A 23,028-nucleotide genomic window follows, 5' to 3' on the forward strand; every position below is an offset into this window, starting at 1 on the left:
CTCCATCTTTAAATCAAGACTCAAAACATTCTTGTTCAAGCACAACTAAATCTTATAAAACTTCTTCCTGTATATAGTGTACATATTTACTGTTGCGCAAAGAGCATGCCCTTGAGGTGTGGAGTTACTACTATACTGCGCTCTACAAATGGCCATATTATTATTATGTAAACGTGAAGGATTCAACGAGTGTTTGATTCCATGAAATGATTTCACAGCCGAAATTGGTACAAATGCAAATATGCATCATGAAATGTCAGTTCAATATGTCAAGATAATATATACATTAAACGTCAACGCCAGAAGACTATCAGCAAATTCCTCTAGGCGTAAAAGACAAATTTATAAGAATGGATCACTGAAAAGCAGTGATATGTCCCAAAATACCAGAAGAGAACTTCAGTATCAACTAATAATACAAGTTCCATAAAACTCCATTTGAACCCCTTCGCCCTGAAGTGACACAACTCTGTACATCATATTGCTACACCTTAACCTACTAAGTTCCATTTCTCTTTCTTTCTTTTTTCTTAGTACCTTGGTACTTTACTTGAAATAGGACCATACAAGACTGCAGCCTTACAACAAAATTTCCAGCATAATTAACGCCGTTCGCAATGTTTTTCAAAAGACATGCAAAAAGGAGTACATCTTTTTAAGGAATGAAAACACACAATACACTTTGGCACTCCGTAAACGAATCAACAACAGAGAGGCTTATCTTGTTCTACTGTGTAATAACAAGTGATGTCAACGAACGTTGCCAACAACAGAAGACGATGACGTACTTTACACTTTAGCATTCAATCCAGCCAAGAAATCAAGGTACAACATGCGTCATAGTGTGACAGAGTACTGTCACCGAAGTCTTTTGTCAGTCACTTAGACAAAGTGATACATTTTGATTGGACGATTACCCTTTCAGAGGCTATGAAAGCGCCCCAGGCCCTGACGTTAATAATTTGACATGTGTATGAGGAGAGATCTTTACCTGGGGGCATGCGGATTATGTTGAACACGGCTGAAGGTGTCAGTGCCTGGGGCACGTCTTGTATGTGTTGCGATCGGACAGTTAATGTTCTCAATAATTCAGCTGCACAGTTTGTCTGTCTCCCAGAACATTATGTTTAAAAAGATGTTCAGAATGATTGAGCATGTGTTCTTCACCTGCAGCTGCCCTCGCTCTTTTTGAATTTTGTAGTAGATAGACATCATGTTTAAAAGGTTGGGGGTTTTAAATAACCATTTCTTGGACTAAAAGTCAGTCTGCTGCACAGTTGTTTATAGCTGTTCGAGACAAGGCTTCTCCATTACTGGCACCAGGTACTGGAATATGAATTATTGAGCCACATCTCGAAACATGGTAGACATCATTCCCCAGAGTGAGTGCCTGAGTATGATATTATACGCCGCTCTTAGCCTTATTTCAACAATATCAGAGAAACACCAGAAAACACCAGAAAATGAGTTTCTTACAATGGATCTGTCTTGAAAATACAAACCATGCTTTCGGTAAGATTGGAGCAAGAGATTAACGGCCAGCTACTGAGTAGCATAAAATATATTTCAAATGCACTGCCCGAGAGAACATCTGTAGTTTTACCTGCAGAAATACCTTCGCCCACACATCGCTTGATATGAGTTTATAACGAGCTACGGACCGACGCGGTGGACAGGCGTGTCCATCCGCGAAGAATAGGGAGATTGTTATGTTAAATATTTGTTTATTATAGTAAGGTATTTGTAGCCAAACGGAGATCCTATGGTATTGTCACACTTTTCCGAAACGTTTATCCATATCCCGAGCAGTGACATGCAAATTCAGTCGATGATCAGATGAATGATTACCGTGACGGCAGATGCATGTAGCCTTCCGTTCAACTCAGAGACTATAAACATTCATTGAACAGATAGAACAAGTATATATGGATGACAACTTCTTTTATTCCAGAGCACGACGTTTCGATACAGGTTCTTGTATCGTTTTCAAGTATGAAAGTTTATGACAACTTCTTTTATTCCAGAGCAAGACGTTTCGATACAGGTTCTTGTATCGTGTTCAAGTATGAAAGTTTATGACAACTTCTTTTATTCCAGAGCAAGACGTTTCGATACAGGTTCTTGTATCGTGTTCAAGTATGAAAGTTTATGACAACTTCTTTTATTCCAGAGCAAGACGTTCCGATACAGGTTCTTATATCGTGTTCAAGAATGACAACTTCTTTATTCCAGAGCAAGACGATACAGTCGTACTCTCGTTTTCATATGAAAGTTTTCAAGTTTCATCATCCATCGAAAGGACTTGTTCTGTCCATAAAGACTTCCAACTGACTTCTAAAATGCCACTTAAAGAAAAGTAATGCATTGAACAGTCTGACTTCCAACAAAATGCCACAAGAAGAATGCAAGAACAACGACAAGACTGACAAAACAAAAATTATATCGTGTCAAGAAAACGAAAAATGTGTCATAAAGTATTTATTTCCTTTTCTAAAAGCTGCAGCTACAATCACATGTATGCCATGCCACGGATTGACTCCAGTCCTTCAATATACAATCTCGCCGTAGTGGTATCTGCAGCGCCGGTTACACTCGTCGACTGTCTGGAAGTTGTTTTTGTTTCCACCGCATCCCCCATAGATGAATCTATCGCAACTCCGGGAATAGGAATTGTAGTAGTACCGGGGCATGTAGGCCTTGCAGTAGCCGACTACCTTCGGGAGCCTGCACACTGTAACGAGTGAATGAGTGAGTTTAGTTTCACGCCGTTTTTAGCAATATTCCAGCAATATCACGACGGTGGGATACCAGAAATGGGCTTCATACATCGAATCCGGGTCGAATCCGAGAACGCTTTAACCACTAGGCTACCCCACCGCCCCGCACACTGTAATGACACGAACATAGATAATGCGATATGCCACTTATTGGAGTATGCATAGTGTGTCCAAGTTTTTTAAAAGTTTTCTTTATTTTTAGGGGTATATAATCATATGGCAAATAAGCATTGAAAAACCTAAGATACATATAATTTCATTTCAGTATTTATTCCTTTAGGTCCTGCAAAACGTTTCAAGGTTGAGATCATGTAGTAGCTGGTCAGTGCTTTTGTGATCACTAAAGCTGTAACGTGTAACGTTGTATGTTGAATAACTTGAAGAGAAGTTAACATAATGGCGTCATTAACTAAATGCTTCAGTGTAATATGGCATGTCATGGGAAGCACATAATGCATGGGAATGTCAATGTAGCCAGTTACAGACGTGTCGCCAAGGAACCCGGTTATGACGCTTACAAATACAGAAATATTATCGGGGAACAGCGGATGCTTAAGGGGACAAACATCCACGGCATCTTTCACCAGGAACAACCCATGAATCTCCTGGCACAAACATGAAGAGAGCGACCCGTTTACGCACCTGACGTATCCGGCACACAGCGGGGATATCCGTACAGCTCATTGCATACGTAGCCATCAGAACACCTCTTTGTCTAAATGAAAAGGGGGTATTTAGGTACACAATGTTTATTTGAACGACCAGAGACAATGTCAATCTGCATTAACCAAACGTATATTTAATAGCAACAATTTGATGACGCCAAAATATGACGTTGCCAATGTAAAATGTGTATAGAGTACCTTGCATGTAACCTTCTGTGGACATCTGCAATACAGGTTCCCTTTCCTAGTCTGACAAAGATAGTAGCAGTTGCTAGGCTGAGGACGGGTGTCTCTCTTGTAATCTGATGGAGCTGGAATTTGTATGAAACATGTACTCATTGTCAAACTGTTATATGAAACAATTAATATAAACGAAAGGGCAGATACAAATACCTATATATCGAGAATATGTAGGGAATAGAAGCGAAAGGTTTAACCACCAGGCTACCAAAATTCTTTTTTAAGCACTACGTGGAAATCGATTTTAAGAAATTGTTGTGCTATAGACAATGCAATAACTTGTTCCTGTACGTTTTGGACTCCCCAGGAAAATGAATGGCTTTCTCCCTACTACTTTTATCAACTTGCTATGAAGTCTTCAATATCGTTTGTGAATGTTACATTTAGCGCATATGACATATTGCCGAGGTGACGTTAAATTCTAACTCACTCACTCACTCACATTCAGCGCAGAGTTGACCTCTGAAACGCACACAGAGCAAAGAAATAGTTCTCAATCAGATGATTTGTTGAAGTCAACAGAGAGCATTCGGCAGCTGTTTTTTAAAAGTGAGCTATTTATTTGGGTTCTCATATCCTCACGAACAACCACATGCTTGATAATTTACTTGCTTTCATGTTGCCATCGTTGCAAATGTAAAGGTATTTTTAGCAGCTATCTCATAGCCATGTCAAAGACGTTTACTCTGATGGTCAAAGTCCCAAGGATATGACGTTCATCATCATACTAATTGATTGATTGTTGTTTAACGCCGCACTCATATTCCAGCTTTATGGCAGCGGTATGTAAATACTCTGGTCTGGACGAGACAATCCAGTGATCAAGAGCATGAGCATCGTTCTACGCATTTGGGATACGATGACATGTGTCAACAAAGTCAGCGAGTCTGACCACCCGATCCCGCTGGTAGCTTCTTACGACAAGCATGGGTTACTGAAGACAAATTCTAACGACAAGCATGGGTTACTGAATTCTAATTCTAACTCGGATCTTCACAAGATCAACATCATAGTAATGTATGTTGTATCTCTCAGGTAATGTCAACCGTACTCGATGAGAACGTTTGATGATACACACTGACAAAATATTACGCGTGAATACTCTACCGTACCCAAGCCTCGACTATAGTGAATGATATTCGCTATGAAACTCAAATGGAATCAAAGAAATAGAACTAGAATATTTGCTGCAGTCTGTACCTGGTTTGGTTGTTGTGGCTGGCTTGCTGGTGCTTGTTTCCTCAGTATCATCACCCATCACGCACACTACTGCGCATGTCAGAGCGATCACGAATACAAACGGATGACTATTCATGGCGCCAGTCGTCCTGAAGGGGGCAAATTACATTTGGTTAACTTGAGTCCATGTCCGATCAATATACAAAGTTTCATACCCATGTTAACATTCGGGTTTGGATTTTTTTTTGTCTTTAAAAACTATCATTAAATTAAGCAACAAAAACGGTTACCACAATCATATGAATTCTCTGCAAAAATTAGAGTTGATTGTATGATTCAGGAACCCATCACAAAAACAAGCAAAAGTAAGCAAATTGTGAGTTGTTTACCTGAAATTACGTAATATTATTAGATGGTGTTCCAAAACGCGTGACAAAACAATATCTTGAGACATTCCTCAAACAACAATCAAGCATTCGTTCATTTAACATCTCCGCATATAACGGTTAAACAGATGTATTTTTTATTCAGAAAATATCACTGCTATTAGACATTTCTAAACAGAGTTCGTGAAAAGAGAAGCTGCGGAAACGCCAATCAGACTGGGATGACAAATGACGACTCGGTCACCACTGTCACTGTAGGTTGCTGTGTCCTCAGTGTGTGGGTTTGCCTTATGCTATCAAATACTAGCTTCTCTGGGACATTATTTACAGGCCAAGTAGGCTACCATAACTGTAATGTTACTGAATATGGCAAAATAAATGAATTATGAAAACGTAAAAGTATACGAGTATACGCAATACTTACACGACCTGATCCAACACAAGCAAGGTAGTGTTTGTCAATAGGTTAGTTTCACCTCCATCTTATAGGGCCTGAAATCCGGGTTTACAGAATGAATCAGCATTAATATTTGCATGTTGTTTACTTACTGAATTTATACTTTCCTTTGCTTCTGGCTATGATTTAAACATCAACAAATATATTAAGGACGGGCGCGGTTTGTTTTGCTTGCGTGTTTTCGTGGGCAAGATCACAGGCGTATCAAAGTCTTCAAATAAAACACATGAAAAACATAAAACTTATACACGGCGAAACTACTGGATTGTCGCATTTATAATACGTGCCTGAAATATATGTAGAGACCGTCAGTGGAAGAAAAAATACCCAGGCTTGACTATCCTCAATAAACAAATCCGTTTGGTGTAAAGGGGAAAGTTTTTTCCACTAAAACCGTGGTAAAACCATACTTACTCAATCCAAATCCTATTACAACATTAATGAACAACATTACAGCTTTATGTCGAATTATATAAAAAACAAGCGTCTGGATCATCTGCCCTGACAGTTCCATTGGGTGTAAAATGCAAAGCATTGGTGACACTTATATGAATAATCATTTAAAATAATTATTGACACCAGGTGTTTGCGAAAGGAGAATGGAGGCCAATGATACAGCATATCAAATGCTATCGGGTACACACTCACACACCGCTGCGCTTAAGGCGTTGAAGAAACCCATTAATGCACTGTGACCTCATACTCATCCCATAGGCATGAGAGCAAGTACGCCAAATGATCCTGCGAATGATATATTACAGTGAAAAACTTTGAAACACTTTGAAAAACAATATTTCCACAGTGTGGATGTCTTGAAGATCCATATCAACGCATAGTCTTCACAAAGGGTATCAATTTGGGTTAAACATACCATCTACGTCGAACTTTGAATTGACCATAACAAGTGTATTGCACCGTCTGTAAATATGCGCACGGTTTTCATTACCCTATTACTTGAAAACAAAGTTACGACGTTTAAACAGAGATCATAAGAACGCAATTCGGTACAACTACATATACCAAACCCGAACTGGAGTACAAATGGTCTCAATAGATTGGCGGTCATGTTTTAAATCGGATTCGAAATTCTTGGCACATGACATTGTTGATAGTTACAATAATGTAGCTTGGTTTGGTTTGGTTTGGTAGTTGTGTAACGCCGCACTCAGCAATATTTCAGCTATATGACCGTGGTCTGGACCAGACAATCCAGTGATCAACAGCATGAGCGTCAATCTACGCAAGTGGGATACGATGACATGTGTTAACCAAATCAGCGAGCCTGACCACCCTATCCCGTTAGTCGCCTCTTACGACAATCATGGGTTGCTGAAGACCAATTCTAAACCGTGTCTTCACGAGTCATGAAGCTTGGTATCCCTTATGATGAGGGAAAAAATCACTGTCTGTAGTGTACACATGTACATGATGGTTCGTCTACAGCGAAACTGTGATTGAGTGAATATGGATGAAACGAGAAATTGATTTCTCAGATCGAACCCTGGCGAACTAATCATACGTTTTTCACATTCCAATTCTCTAACACTTCCAGACAATCAACAAACTATTCGCTTGTTAAAAACTGTACACATAAGTGCAGATAGCATTTTATTTATTGCATTTCGCATGAAATCATTTATCATTATCAATATGAAAGTGAACTTTTGTCATCTATCTAATGAAACATCATCGTCACAACATGTTTTATTAATAGTCAAAGTGTGATGACTCTATTCCAATACTATAGGAAGTGTTGACTTTACATAACGCCTCTCCTCATACACGTGGCAACACAGTCCCCACGGGTTTTGAAGTTGTTTCCGTTTCCTTGACAACCACCATAGTAGAACTTCTGGCAGCTTCGGGTGTCTTTGTTGTAGAAGTAACGCGGCATGAGAGCTCTGCATGGTCCAAGTGATCTGGTCTGCTGACACACTGCGTAAACCGGACATGCGTTACGTTACCATATTTCACATAACAACCCATTGGTAAAAGCATTCCCTCGTCACGCCGAAGACCCGGGTTCGATTCCCCACATGGGTACAATATGTGAAGGCCTTTTCCGGTGTCCCCCGCCGTGATATTGCTGGAATATTGCTAAAAGCGGCATAAACTCATACTCACTCACGCACTCACTCACGTAACAAAACAGTCTTAGTGAGTGGGTTGCGTTTTACGACGCTTTTAGCAATATTCCAGCAATATCACGACGGGGGACACCAGAACTGGGCTTCACACATCATGCCTATGTGGGGAATCGAACCCTGGCCTTCGGCGTGACGAGCGAACGCTTTAACCACGTGCACTAGATTACCCTACCGGCCCCAATACAGTTTTAATCGTGAATATGTTTTAGTGTTGTTCAGAGTCATTAACATGATAAATGTTTCAAGCTGCTAAATATACGCTGGTAGGATCAGACTTTAATAATGTACTGCACATCTGATACACCATTGTATCCGTGTTTTCGGTTTGTGCATATTAGTGTTCTTGTACGTGTTGCCGTACGTTGACGGTATCACACGTCATAAAGGAAGTAGTTGTGATAAGAAGAAAAGCACGAAATTTTAATAATCCCCTTACCTTCGCGATCGGCAACGCAGATTGGGTTTCCATCAATCATTTTACACCGCTGGCCTGCTTGGCAAACTTTAGTCTGAAATCATGCAAGTGAATCAGTTCATTGTCTATGGATACACCCACGTGAGCATTCTTAATTGTCCGTGCCATATTCTTTACAAAATGTTGACATACAGCGGGACAAAAAGCTCGAAGGAGCAGTTAGAGACACACGTAAGCATACAAGTGTTACTTTGAAATTACCCGATAGCTCCAATGCATTTCATATTGTGGATATTGATTAAATAAATATCGTTGAATAAAGTTGCACCCTCAGGTCAATTGATCGTGGGTTCGAATCCTTGACGTTCCCTGATTACGGTTCTTGACTGGTAGAACCACTACTGTGTTCATTGGTTTCACTAAAGTGGTAAGCACTTACGATTTTAATCACTTCGAGCTTTTGGCCCCATGTTGATGACACAGTCATTCACCCAAACATAGTTATCGGTTGTATTACCAACATCCCATCTAACATATCAGTCTGTCTTGTCACCAGTTGTCACCCAACGTGATTTGGACTTAATCATTGTCGTGGCGATTATTGTCGTACATGTAATAGTCATGTAAGAACCACTTCATAACATTCGCTTATCTCTTTGGAAATACATATTTTCATGAAATACGATCGATGAGGTGATTCTTACCTTACATCTGGAACAGTCACATCGGGGGTCCGTCATAGCTCGCCGACAGATAAAGAAACAACGGATTGTTTTCATGTAGCCCAGGACGTAAGACCCTGGGAACAGCATCAAACACGTGTATATTTGTGATAACAATATACTGTGACAAAATAGATAGTGGCAATTATCAAGACGTATCATTCTGATCCATATAGTTGACAAATGGGAAATTAGCGAACTAATTGGTCCTAATGCTTGGTGTGATGATGTGGCAACTCACTAGATCGTAAAAGATTGGTTTGTTGTTGAACGCCGCACTAAGCACCATTCCAGCTGTATGGTGGCGGTCTGTAATTTCGAGTCTGGACCAGACAATCCAGTGATCAGCATCAATCATGAGCATCGATCTACGCAGTTGGGATACGATGACTCGTGTCAACCACGTCAGCAAGGATGACCACCCGATCCCGGAAGTCGCCACGGATCTTCACGGGTCGGTCGTAATGTTTTGTGCGGTGATGTGTTGACTCAGAAGATGGTAGAATAATAGTTCTCCAATTATTCAGCTAACGTCACTAATACCGGGTACGACAACCTCTGTTGGTCAGTCATGGCCGAATTCTTCTTACGCGTCACCCAATGTCATGTTGCCTCGTGTTGTTCCACTCCTCAGTGAGAGCAGCACCGTGTTCACTGACAGTGTTTATTTTAACGTTGACGTACTAGACGTTTTCGCTTTAGAATACCCTTCGTCACATGTCAGAACCGAGTGCTGACCATAGAGTGACAGAGGCGTTTTGTACACTTAAATCGCTATAGTGATTGGTGCAAGTTCCCGTAGCTTCCTCCCAAAAAACAATTTTCCCTTATTTTTAATAATAGTGCAAACATAGTCGCCTTTCTATGTTGGATATCTATATTCAAAGCTCGTAGATTATGAACTATGAACACGGTCAGTGGACCAGATGCATTCCATCTATATTCTGGTCTGAGGAGATTACAACCCAATTGTATTGCAGACTGCCTGTGATTCGCTCTGGTACCTCCTCACTTCAAGGTGATGAGAATAGTTTTCCACCACATTCCAAAGATTTGCATCATATCACGTTGGTAGTCTTGTCTAATACAGGAAACATTTAGCTCAGGTGACACGTTACATTGCCAAGTTGGGAGTTGACAGTTGTGAAGGATTTTTCACGAAAATCTGGTATCATCACTTTTTGTAATGACTCATATTACAAAGGATTCTAATTACAACATATATCTCTTATCATTATGGAAACTTAATTGTTGTGTCGCTATTAAATACTCTTCGTCTTATATTTTACTATACCCGTGAAGATCCGGGTTAGAACTGGTCTTCAGCAACCCATGCTTGTAATAAGAGGCGACTAACGTGATCTGGTGGTCAGGCTCGCTGACTTGGGTGACACATGTCATCGTACCCCAATTGCGTAGATCGATGTTCATGTTGTTTGTCACCCTATTGTCTGGTCCAGACTCGATTATTTACAGACCGCAGCCACATAGCTGACATATTGCTGAGTGCGGCTTTACAACAAACCAACAAATAACATGTTTTACTTGCGACAATGACACTATCCTGTTAAACTTTGTTGGCCACGTTACCTTCACCTGTAGCCATGGAAGCTGCTCTTCTCTGGGACGAGGTTTCTGTAGTGTCTGTCATATTGTGGCCAGGCATTACAGCACAAGTCACGATCAGGACCACGACAAGCATCAACGTATTCATCCTCATCTGAAGGAAGAAGTAATATTTGCAACTTCAATGTGTATAAGTGATGAAGAGCACGAGAGACATCGGTGCATCCATCTACAGAAAGAGGTAACTGTCCAGTTTGCCCTGAGTGCACATTGGTAGTCTTTGGTATGACGAACGCATGGCTACTTAGGGAATACGACTTCTTGGTAAATATTACTAAGGTATGTGTCATTATAATAATTATTGCATAGTATTATCATTTGAAATATAGGGATTAACTAATGTAGACATTTCCAGATGCACATACCTGGAAACGTGAAGAATATAGCTCACTGGATGTGGAAAGAGAGATGGTAGGACTCACTTGTTCCCTGCTTCTTATCTGATTCTGTAAACAATCTCGTAACTAAATTGTATAAGTACTTCCATAAAACTCTTACAGTCACATGGCAAATCCCGTATTACATTAGTGTCAAGATACAAATCCGGCATGAGTCATACAAAGATGCTTTAACCATGGGCATTTATCACTGAAATATGGAATCCGAGAAGGGACATTGTCGCGTTGTCGCATTGTCGCCCTCTCAAAAACAAATAAAATGAGGCAAAATAAAACAAAACGCGACACGCGACAACGCGACATTTCGCTCATTTGTCGCATTGTCGCGATGTCGCGTCGCGTTTTGAATAATATTTGTCTATTCCTCCAAAGGGCGACACGCGACATCGCGACAATGCGACAAATGAGCGAAATGTCGCGTTGTCGCGATGTCGCGTGTCGCGTTTTGGTTTATTTTGCCTTATTTTGCTTGTATTTGAAAGGGCGACAACGCGACAATGCGACAACGCGACAATGTCCCTTCCAGGATTCCATACTGAAAGACTAAATCTCATGTCAGTGCTACCGACCATAAACTTACATAGCTTTAACCATAAACTACATCTTAACCCTTCGAGCTTAACCTAAAATGCAAGAAGATCATGAACAGACTATTTTATATTCAGGGGATGGTGGTGGGCTTGGAACTTGGATATATACCCCAAAACGTAAAACCCATCAAGGCAATAGTGATGAAAATTATGTGAATAGTTATTAAGTGACGAGACAAAGTGTAAAGAGCAGGCATGCCCTATTCTATCTTTCACACCTTAACACCACATAAAGCTAATTTACATACCTGAAGGTGTGAACATTTTGTGCGACGGTCATGGGATTTCAATTCACGAGCTGTATTATGTCCATTCCTCTAACAAAAGGTGAAACAACTCTGAAGCAAATCGTTGTACACAGCTGTTAATGAGTGTATTGTTTCAAATGCAGGGCGCATTAACAATTAAAAACGATCACGGGAGTTGAAGCTTTACCTCTTAACTGTCATGATATTAGAATACACTTTACCTTTGTGATTGGACATACCAGCAGCAAAGAAATTAAAATTGTTTGAATCTGGCCAAAGTGACACAATATACGAGAAGGTAAGGTGATTGTTAATATTTTCTTTATAGGAATCAAATGCATTTACAGGGGGGGGTTACTGATGGGGCGGCCATCTGGTGACGTGGGGGAAGGTGGGTTTGGGGAGGGGGGGCCTGTAGAGAGTTGTCTCCCTTTGGCACATAATCAGAGGATCGTTTGCTGGTTCCCTCTTTCTATGTTTGTCAACACCATGCCCGCTCTTGCGCGTTTTACCAAAGTGGGAATCGTCTAACACTTGCATCACTTCATTCTGTCCTCCCACATTTAGCTGACCAGACGTTATGGAACTTGTACTTTGTTCATAGCGACGTTAATCCAAACTAGACAACGTCACAACAACAACATCCACTGTGTGTACATTACCTCCAGTGGATCGATGTTATACCTTTCTTACCGCTGACGTCTTCGGTGGTCCAGGTCTCCCCAGAGGGGGAGGAAGGAAACGGACGGTTTGATATCTTGGGGCAGCATGCTATCAAATTTTAAAAGATGGTACTTGTTGTTACCGTGCCTGTAACTGTAACAAAACTGTTATGAAACTAAATGTTATGTTAAAACCCATTTCAACCCAATATTTTGCTCCAATACGCCAGCTTTGTGTTGTTAATACCGCGTCCCGGAATCGTACCAACTTCAAGATGGCGACCTGGTGTATGTGTGTGTGCGTGCGTGCGTGCGTGCGTGCGTGTATGTGTCATTTTTTTCATATTTCATCATCACTATATCGCGTGACATATATTTTGTTAGTGTATTGTTGAACATATAATGGTGTTTGTCAATTGGATTTGACCAGGCACGTACAAACCTTATCAAAACAATTTTAAGCCTCCACAGGTGTAACCTTCAAAAGCTTTCTCTTTCTCTCGATTAGATAGCTATCTCACTGCACATGGCATCTGCATTGACAACATATTGAGCCTCCGATTTAGAATGCAGTCACTGCTTCTGTGGTAACCTAAAATACACATGACCTTCGCATCATAAATTGGCCAATAGCAATGTCAACTTGTGACATGTTTAAAAAAGGCTGCAGATGTTGTGTTTCCTGAGGGTGTGGAACATGGGAACATGCAACACACGCCTTTAGGGAAGCATGTCAGAGACAAACTCCAGAATGCACGTATAAACGACACACTGTTGACTGAACACAAATATTGACTTAGGAAAATCTGGATCAACGCTCGCTAAAGAGTAGAAGCCACAAATATTTCTGCTACGTTAGTCCTTTCATATTCGTTTGGTGTTGATTTGAGGAAACAAGATATTCCGAGTGTTGACTCCTTCACAAGAAGAATCATAAGAGACAAAAGATCCCACAACCCTTGCTGTATATATTTACCAGCTGTAAGGGTAGGGTGTTGTTTGAGTGAGTGAGTGAATGAGTAAGTGAGTTTAGTTTTACGCCGCACTCAGCAATATTCCAGCTATATGGCGGCGGTCTGTAAATAATCGAGTCTGTGCCAGACGATCCAGTGATCAACAGCATCGATCTGCGCAATTGGGAACCGATGACATGTGTCAACCAAGTCAGCGAGCCTGACCACCCAATCCCGTTAGTCGCCTCTTACGACAAGCACAGGTTACTGAAGATCAATATTCTAACCCGGACATTCACGGGTGGTGTTGTTTGATTAACAATGAAGCTCTTAATAACATACTTTTGTTATGCACTTTTTAGCACATGTAAGAATATAGTATTATGGCCACTATTATGATATCTGTCAGTGCCGAATTTCAAAACTATAAATGTAATTGAGCAGACATTTGTCACATATTGTCTGAAATGTCTGAATTGCAACGTTTTCAATATGTAGTCCAGTTCGACTATCTTTTATTGAATACAGCGTGTCAGCGTTCCATTTAGACGCTTATTCAATATGATATTCTGGACGATTGAAATTCATCAAAAATACAAACACACAAGCTTGGTATCCGGCTTACAGAATAATGAAATACAAAGTCGATATTTAATGCATGCCATGCGCCTGTGCATATCCTGTTCTTATATCCATGACATTGTTAGGTATTTTATGCATATGCACCAAATGAACATGGGTGTCTTTATTACAAGTACCAAACGTGTTTTGCTTTCAAAGGAGAGAAACTTGAACTTTCATGACATCAAATATTCAGAAATATACCTTTATGACAATTTTAGATTTACATCTTTGTTTTTTTGTTTGACGCCATACCCAACAATATTGAACGGTTCAGGAATTCAAACATTCAAGACAGAAGATCTGGTTTGGTTTCAGCAAGAAGCCTTCAATCAAGCGAAGGGATGCAACTCTGAACAGCGAATTATTTCGCGGTATACCATGACTCTCCATGGGGAAGTAAAGATTAGATTTACATCTTTGTGTATTGCTCCACGCCACACTCAGCAATATTCCAGGTATGTGACGGCGGTCTGTAAATAATAGAGTTTGGACCAGACAACCCAGCAATCAACAGCATGATCATTGATTTACATAACTGGGAAACTCTGGGATATCAACCAAGTCATCCAACCAGACCCGAATCCCCACATGGGTACAATGTGTGAAGCCCATTTCTGGTGTCCCCCGCCGTGATGTTGCTGGAACATTGCTAAAAGCAGCGTAAAACCAAACTCAGTCAGTCAGTCAGTCCAACCAGACCACTCGAACCCTCTTACTACTATTAGCTGAAGACCAATTTTAAACCGGATATCGAAAGGACGTTTCTTATAGTAAATAAGACCTAAACTATGCCCAACCTGACGCATATTGGGCAAGATGTTAAGATAATAAGACACTTCTACCCTTTGGTCCAAAAGGGTCGAAACGATTAACATTCGTAATGGTGTTAGCGCTCAAAACACACGATCATGGTCACGTCAAATGTATGCTTCCAACACATTGTAGAATCACAGCGCGTAAATCACACAAAACAAACGAACACTTTAAAATAAATAGGTTTTATTGAAAAACAACTGGTGGAAATTACTCAAGGCAATACTTCAATTAGTATTCAGGCCTTGGAAACGATTCATGATTTGTTTACAATGTATAATGAACAGGATTATATGGCTATGCTCAAAATGTCACTGGAATTCAAGTAATGGATTTACTTCAGTTACAGTGTTAAGGCCTGGGAAAGAAGAAGCCTCTCTTCCGGCAGGTTCTCATGCACGCCCTCTTGGTCTTGAAGTTGTTGCCGTTTCCTCCGCAGCCGCCATAATGAAACTCCTCGCACCTGTTGGTGGTTTTGTTGTAGTAGAAGCGATGAACAATCTCTGAGCATGTCCCTACGTCCTTGGGCAGCTCACAGACTACAGTCACATATAAACATACAAACGGTCATTTCAATACGTCTTATTGCAATTCCTTTTATTTGTAACGAGTGATTGAATGCGCATGATTTTACGCCGCTTTCAGCAATATATCGACAATCCAGTGGTCAACAGCATGAGCATTGAACTACACAATTGGGATACGATGACATGTGTCAACCAAGTCAGCGAGCATGACCGCCCGATCCCGTTATTCGCTATTCACGACAAGTATGGGTTGCTGAAGATCAATTCTAACCCGGATCTTCACGGGTCACATTATCAGGAACCGCTTGTAACATTTTTCGCATCTTAAAAATGATCCCAGGTGGTCGAAATGTTTGTTTGTTGAAACAAACGCGCTCCGCAATATTCCAGCTAATTTATGATGGTTTTTAAAATTATTTTTTAAAGTTACATATCCTTGTCATTAGATACAGTGAAATCTCGCTTTTCTGGGTGAGACCAAGTTCTTGAATCGTGTCTACAGAAACTTCTTGTAGAAATAGAGGGTTAGCACTGTTTTATGTGTTCAATTAATCTGAAAATAGCATCTCATTTACATAACAAGGAAATGTGTTCTATTACAATCATAACAAGTCAACTGTACGTAGCTGTACTGTAATTTGGAAGAGTATTGAATGAACAGTTCTATCGTTAGGCTACTGTCATTAAGAAGCTTCGCGACTTACCTGATTTATCTTTAACACAGCGCGGAAATCGACCAAGCAACACCTTACACACCTTGCCATCTGCACATTTCAATTGCTGAAAAAAGAATCACATTACAATGTACAGAAACGGAATAGTGTTTCTACGTTGCGCAATCTCATATAAATCATATCTTTTACATCAGTTGTTACTTGCCCCCGTTAGCAGTCAGATCAGGTGAGTTTCTTTATAACTGACCATTAACATGAATATCTTGCTGACCGACTTCCCGTTTAAACCCTTCCAAAGAAGACACTTGACTACTTTTCAGATCGTTTAACGGCCTCTTTCGTCATAATACTTCATGGCATTAAAACAAGTGCATGTTGGTACCCGTGTCCCGCCTTGAAAATGGTGTAGATAGAAGTAAATAGAACGACATTAAAAGTTACTTTACTATATCACCTTGATCATACTAGAAATATAATACCATTGTTCTAAAACCAGAAGCTCCGATTCTACTTACATCACAGCTGTGTTCCGGTCTAGGTTGGCACTTACAGTCAGATGGGACGTTGCCAAAACGACACGCCATCAAACACCGGAGCGGTCGGAAAATACGACCGAAACCACGAAATGGGCGAGGACCTGCCAAAATCAAATGGTTTTGAAGTAATTATAATCATACAGACTGAACAGTCATTCTGTGAGATGTTTTATATTATCAGGTATTGGTACTTCATTTCCATACATATGAAAATTATTTAACAATCTTCGCAACATTAAAATTTGCTTAGATTTAACGTCGCTTTCAACTGTAATTGCAGTAATACGGTTCTGTTGGGTATATCTAAAGTCCAAACGACTGTAACAGCCTGTTGAACCCAAAAGCGCGGACATGACCCAGGCCCCTTAAAGATTACAGCTTCCGTGGAGCTCACAAGCTCGGGCATAACCCTGGTTAATCAACGATTACAACTACCGTGGAGCTTAGAAGCTGGGGCGTAAACCTGGTTGTTTAACGATTACAACTACCGTGGAGCTTACAAGCTGGGGCGTAAACCCCGGTTAAGCTCGGGCATCGCTGGTTCCTTAGCGATTACAGCTTCTTGTGAGCTCACAAGCTCCGGTATAACCCTGGTTCCTAAGCGATTACAACTACAGTGGAGCTCACAAGCTCGGGCATAACCCCGGTTCCTTAACGATTACAGCTTCCGTGGAGCTCACAAGCTCGGGCATAACCCTGGTTAATCAACGATTACAACTACCGTGGAGCTTACAAGCTGGGGCGTAAACCTGGTTGTTTAACGATTACAACTACAGTGGAGCTCACAAGCTCGGGCATAACCCCGGTTCCTTAACGATTACAACTTCTGGTGAGCTCACAAGCTCGGGCATAACCCCGGTTCATTGACGATTACAGCTTCTGGTGAGCTCACAAGCTCTTGTATAACCCTGGTTCATTGACGGTTACAGCTTCTGGTGAGCGCACACCTCGGGCATAACCCTGATTCCTTTACGATTACAGCTTCTTTTGAGCTCACAAGCTCCAGTATAACCCTGGTTCCTTAACGATTACAACTACAGCGGAGCTCACAAGCTCAGGCATAACCCCGGTTTCTTAAAGATAATGATATGGTATTTGAAATCACAATTAGCGACTCGTGATAACCTAAAAGGCGATAAAATCAGTTCTATCACCATCCATGGAATTTGCCTTCAAACAATCTTATCATAATCTATATTTTTAATTGTATAGGAGAAACAGTCTTTGTGGGGATAGAAAGATGGTGTTAATTCTTCAATTAAATTAATTACCTTGCCTGTTCATGATCGGACTTGGGGTGGGCGTGTCCACGGAAAGTGGCATTCTCGTCATTGATGTACCGTCGGCAGCCACGACAGCAACACCGACACACGCAAGAATGGTCAACGGCACTATACCTTGTGGTATCATAGTGAATCTGAAAACAGTTTAACATTATGAGAACGAGTATCTTAAACCATTGTTGGATAGTTGTGGTTCAGTGGTGTTAGTAAGAAGCCTTACTGGTCTTCTCCATATGCACAAAGTATTACAGGGATTAATATTACGCATACAGTTCATTCTTGTTTTAAATACAGTTCCTTGCGTATGAAGTATTTTTGTCATCATAAAGCAATCAAACTCCTCGTGATCATGTACCGAATAATTCAGCAGCGAGTACTTGCACGACATACTCACAAATATTTTAGTTATTAGGTTGTGACCAGTGTATACTTTGAGCTGAACCAAACTCACCACAGCACGTGGTTGACAATAATTTCATTCATAGATTTTTTGTCCGACTTGTTTGTCCCTATACCCCCCTTTAAACAACATTTCCTCAACACTTACAGTATGTGAATATTTACCTTGATCCCCTGTCATTCTCATTAATTATTGGTCCTTAAATAAGTAGAGAAAATTAGTATTCACAACTTTTTGCATCACAATCCCTTCCTTTTAACAGTTTATAAATAAAGTTTGCGACCCTTTCTAACCTATTCTAACCTAAACGCAAAAGAATGATAATTAATTATACTTACAGAAGAAGTGCGGTTATTAAGGACGATTATATTCTTGTGTGGTGACGTTTCCTGATAGCTGCCCATTGTCTTATTATATAGTCACATGCGTAACGTCATGCCTGGCCTATATCTCATTTATCATCCACCATATGTCATATTTTATTAGCTTGACGCCATGCAGAACGTCTATTGTGACGTCAGACAAGATAGGATAAACAAATCGTGGTATAATTACACCTGGTCGTGTATTGTGTACTCACACTTTATGTATATTGTATGCATTTGAATTGTTATCAGCATTGCCGGGGGCTTGTCGTGATTTGCTGGCTCATCAACAAGTGGTTGGAAGGACATGTATTGCGCAGTATGTGGATGTGCAGCCAGTTTGCATCGTGAAGGGTAAATAAGATCGTTTATTTTATTTTTTGTAGGGCATCTGTGAATCATGACATAAACGCGGGTTCTGTGTTTTGCACTTTTGAAGAATTAATGAGGTAAATTTATGACATGAATCTTGCATCGTATGTTTTATTATTTCATAAAAACATCGAAATTCATTTAACATTCAGTGCTATACTAACCAACACCATGTGGATAAAGGATATACAATTATTGTAAATAGCATTAACAGTCAACTTAGATTTTGGCTATAGCAACACATGCTTGTAGTTATAAGTCGACTAACAGGATCCGGAGTTGCTGGTCAGGTTCGCTGCCTTGATGCTCATGATGTCAGTCACTGAACTGTCTAGACACGGCGCATTTAAATTATCATAGACCTCCGTCATAAAGCTGGAGAACTGCTGAGAGCGGCAATAAACAACAATCAAACTAAATAACAGTTTATATTAACATTATAATAATTAGTGTGAATCTTGGTAGCCATAATGAGATTCCCCATGGTCCCTGGTATGATGATCTACCTTCAGTTATTGGCGATTTATAGCCCATTTTTATACTGTATTGTTTTTCCCCTATAGTTAAAACGTTTTAGATTTAATTACTAGTTTTACATACATATCTGTGATGTTCTAGTTGTTTTACTGTCCTTCGTCGGCAGGTTTTTTATAATATACATATACATGTATTTCATTTCAATATCTAATGTTCTCGTCACGATATGGCTGAAATATTGCCGATGTGACGTTAAATATTAACTCACTCACTCACTCACTAACCATAATGAGATTGTACTTTGGCCCTTTAGTCAAACACCACGGAATCCGCTGTGAAGAGTCCCTGTAGAGTACATGCAATTGCATGATACTGCACAGTAATTTTAAGGCAGTCGTATCGGCAGGTACTTTAACGATGTATGGGTGTATAGAGTTTATGAGTTAGGTAAGGTGTGTATGTTCCCTAAGTTATTTTTAAAGCACATATCTAAATCTTAGCTTTACAGTTGGACATTTGTCGCACATACAGACACACACAGACTCATGGCAATCTGACCAGGATTCGACCCTGAGGGACATATAGAGTATGTTTTGTATAACTCGGGATTTGATCCTCGGACAGAGGCTTGGCAAGTGAGCTGATGATCACCTCCTGTCAGATTTTATAAACGTCTTTGTAACCTGGATCAATAACGACTAACGAGCAAAATCTTTCTTTGGGGTAACCACTGGGCTTTTAGAAGAAAAAGAAACCTTAATTTTAAAATTCACAAAATGTTAGCCAATGTTGATCTTGAGCATTTTATTTCCCCCACTAATAGTTTTAACTCCAGGTTTATTGTACAAAGCGTTATACAGAAATTATTTGATATTTATAGACAGGAGTGGAAGGAATCGGTACTGAATACCTGTGGTCCATCTAAACAGGGGACAAATAAGCTACGCTTTTATGGTACTTTTCAGGATGTTTATACCCCAGAATTTTACGTAACTCATCCCATGCCCCTCCCATACAGAAGTGCATATGCTAAGTTCAGATACGGCACTGCACCAATTAATATTGAGCTGGGTAGATATAACAATATCCCACTTAACGACAGAAAATGTTTTTATTGTAAACACTGTGTTGAAGACGAAGTTCATGTTTTAATTAATTGTCCGGTTTATAGTGATGAACGTTTTAGTCTTTTAAATACTTGTGATAGCCTATGTCAGAATTTTAGTAATCTTACTGATATACAAAAAAACTGCTTTTATCCTGTCCAATAGCAATATCTGTTTTATAGCTGCCAAAACCTGCCATGTTATTTTAAAAAGGAGAAAATCCGTATTATATAACTTTTAATTATTGTTACTCATAATACATGTACATGCAATTTTTTAAGATTTTTAGTCTCTCATAAGTCCGTATGGAATGGCCCTTATATAAATATATGTTGAATTAGTTTGTATATATGTATAACAGGGGTGAGACTTTAATAAATAATCTGTCTGTCCTATATAGGACCCAGGCTTTGCTGTAAACACTATGTAGTTACACATATCAAACTAAACTTGTGGAACCATTGACGAATTCATGTGACTGAAAAGACATATATCCAAAGCAAACAGCCCGAGATACCGAGATACACGAGTAAGAATAACGGCCATTTGGAGTCACAAACTCGAAGTTTACACTTAAAAGTTCCATATAAAAAAGTACGCCTTTTGTCGGGAAGCGCACGCACAATCTCCAAACACAACTACAGCAACCAAGAGATTTTACGCAGCAAGGAACAGCATATGCACCGTCGAAATTACTTTTCAAAGATACACCCTAATCTTCATTTTCAAAATCTTCGGTCTAAAAACTTTCTCACCAATACACTTCTTTCCAAAATGAAACAAATCATTTCATTGAACATTTATCGCAAAACGTAGTGAAAATAGACACATGTGCTTGTCTATCTTCAGAGGTACAGGGCAATATATTGAAAATGAAGGCAAATATCTTCTGAGGCTAGGCTTCCTCGTGGCTATGCTTAAGGCTGTCCATATTTTGTTCCAATTTTCGCTCCGACGTTTTTCCCGCCGCTATCTCGATGTATACCCAAGTGTGACGAATGAATGAGTGAGTATGATTTTACGTCGCTTTTAGCACTATTCCAGCAACATCACGGCGGAGGACACCATAAATGGTCTTCATACATTGTACCCATGTGGGGAATCGAACCCGGGTCTTGGGCGTGGAGAACCACGTTTTAACCACTAAGTCTTGGCTGCCCAACCGAAATGAAAGTTTACATTTATTGCTTCTGAAATATGAGTTTAACAATTATAACCAACTCAAATATCTTGGTTTAGCTTATCACTGACTGACTGACTGAGTTGAGTTTTACGCCGCTTTTAGCAATATTCCAGCAATATCACGGCGGGGGACACCAGAAATGGGCTTAACACATTGTGCCCATGTGGGGAATCGAACCCGGGTCGTCGGCGTGACGAGCCAACGCTTTAACCACTAGGCTACCCCACCGCCCCTTTAGCTTATCAGTAACCAGTAGTTACAATAATTAAAGTATAACGTTGTTATAAAATATCTTTGCTGAAACAAAGGAATTACCTTCCTATGAGAAATGCTCAGCGGCACAGCCAAGACCTGCACTCGCTAGAACGAGACAAACAACCATTTTCCTGGGTTTTTTGTTCATGTAGAACCAAGAACTGACATATTTTAAAGATATATTTTCACCCTCATCGTGAAATGGACGGATGACCATGGGCTAATATAACAAGGCTTATGTAAAAGTAGTGTATTGTTGTTTATTAAACGTTTTCCAGCTCTGAATATTATATATTTAGCCGGCTTCCATATGTCCCATTCATTTGTGTTAAGTGATCCTGTTTCACCCCAATTACCTTGCCATTTCCGAGTTAACATTATCAAGGATGGATTGTCAATGTCAAAGATGCTCATACGTGAGTGAGTGAGTTCAGTTTTTCAGCAATATTCCAGCTTTATGGCGGCGGTCTGTCAATAATCGAATCTGTGCCAGACAATCCAGGGATCAACAGCATGAGCATCGATCTGCGCAATCGAAAACCGATGACATGTGTCAACCGGGTCAGCAAGCCTTACCACCCGATCCCGCCAGTCGCCTCTTACGACAAGCATGGGTTACTGAAGATCAATTCTAACCCGGATCTTTACGGGTCAGATGCTCATCCAACGTTAAATATGAGCTCAGAAGCCATGCCACTATGTTTGTCATTGCCAATGACCAAAACCTTCCGTTTCCATTGCCGCTATCAAAAATTCATCTGATTCAATACTTGTTGACCATTGTGAGGTAGCCTAATGTTTAAACACGGAGACCCGGGTTCGATTCCCCTAATTTGTACAACGTGTAAAGCCAAATACAAGTGTACCACGCCCTGATATTGTCAACAATCATGCTGTCGTTCGATCCGGGGTAAAACATCCATCTGTGATATATTCCTTTTAATCGTA

The 23,028-nt window shown here is 40.2% G+C and overlaps 1 protein-coding gene across 1 annotated transcript; it reads right to left on the reverse strand.

Moving 5' to 3' along the window:
• Nucleotides 1-2,465: 2,465 nt before the first annotated feature.
• On the reverse strand, nucleotides 2,466-18,733 carry LOC124288062 (actinia tenebrosa protease inhibitors-like). Its single transcript, XM_046724631.1, has 14 exons — nucleotides 18,661-18,733; nucleotides 17,911-18,056; nucleotides 16,619-16,740; nucleotides 16,134-16,209; nucleotides 15,257-15,441; nucleotides 10,579-10,708; nucleotides 8,971-9,065; nucleotides 8,288-8,360; nucleotides 7,487-7,639; nucleotides 5,672-5,729; nucleotides 4,883-5,010; nucleotides 3,641-3,753; nucleotides 3,420-3,492; nucleotides 2,466-2,731 (listed from the first exon to the last, which is right to left on the reverse strand). The coding sequence occupies exons 2-14, from the start codon at nucleotides 18,047-18,049 to the stop codon at nucleotides 2,547-2,549; spliced, it is 1,530 nt and encodes a 509-aa protein (XP_046580587.1). The 5' UTR covers nucleotides 18,050-18,056; nucleotides 18,661-18,733; the 3' UTR covers nucleotides 2,466-2,546.
• Nucleotides 18,734-23,028: the final 4,295 nt, after the last annotated feature.

The sequence above is a fragment of the Haliotis rubra genome, unplaced genomic scaffold (assembly GCF_003918875.1).
Source record: "Haliotis rubra isolate DU_JTF1 unplaced genomic scaffold, ASM391887v1 Scf410, whole genome shotgun sequence".
In the NCBI taxonomy this organism is placed as follows: domain Eukaryota; kingdom Metazoa; phylum Mollusca; class Gastropoda; order Lepetellida; family Haliotidae; genus Haliotis; species Haliotis rubra.

Coding starts and splice junctions, on each gene's coding strand:
- LOC124288062 (XM_046724631.1), bottom strand. CDS start 18,049: ATGATACCACAAGGTATAGTGCCGTTGACCATTCTTGCGTGTGTCGGT. Junction 5,011..5,671: donor CTTGTGTTGGATCAGGTCGT/GTAAGTATTGCG, acceptor TGCCCCCTTCAG/GACGACTGGCGCCATGAATA. Junction 3,493..3,640: donor CACAGAAGGTTACATGCAAG/GTACTCTATACA, acceptor CTTTTCATTTAG/ACAAAGAGGTGTTCTGATGG.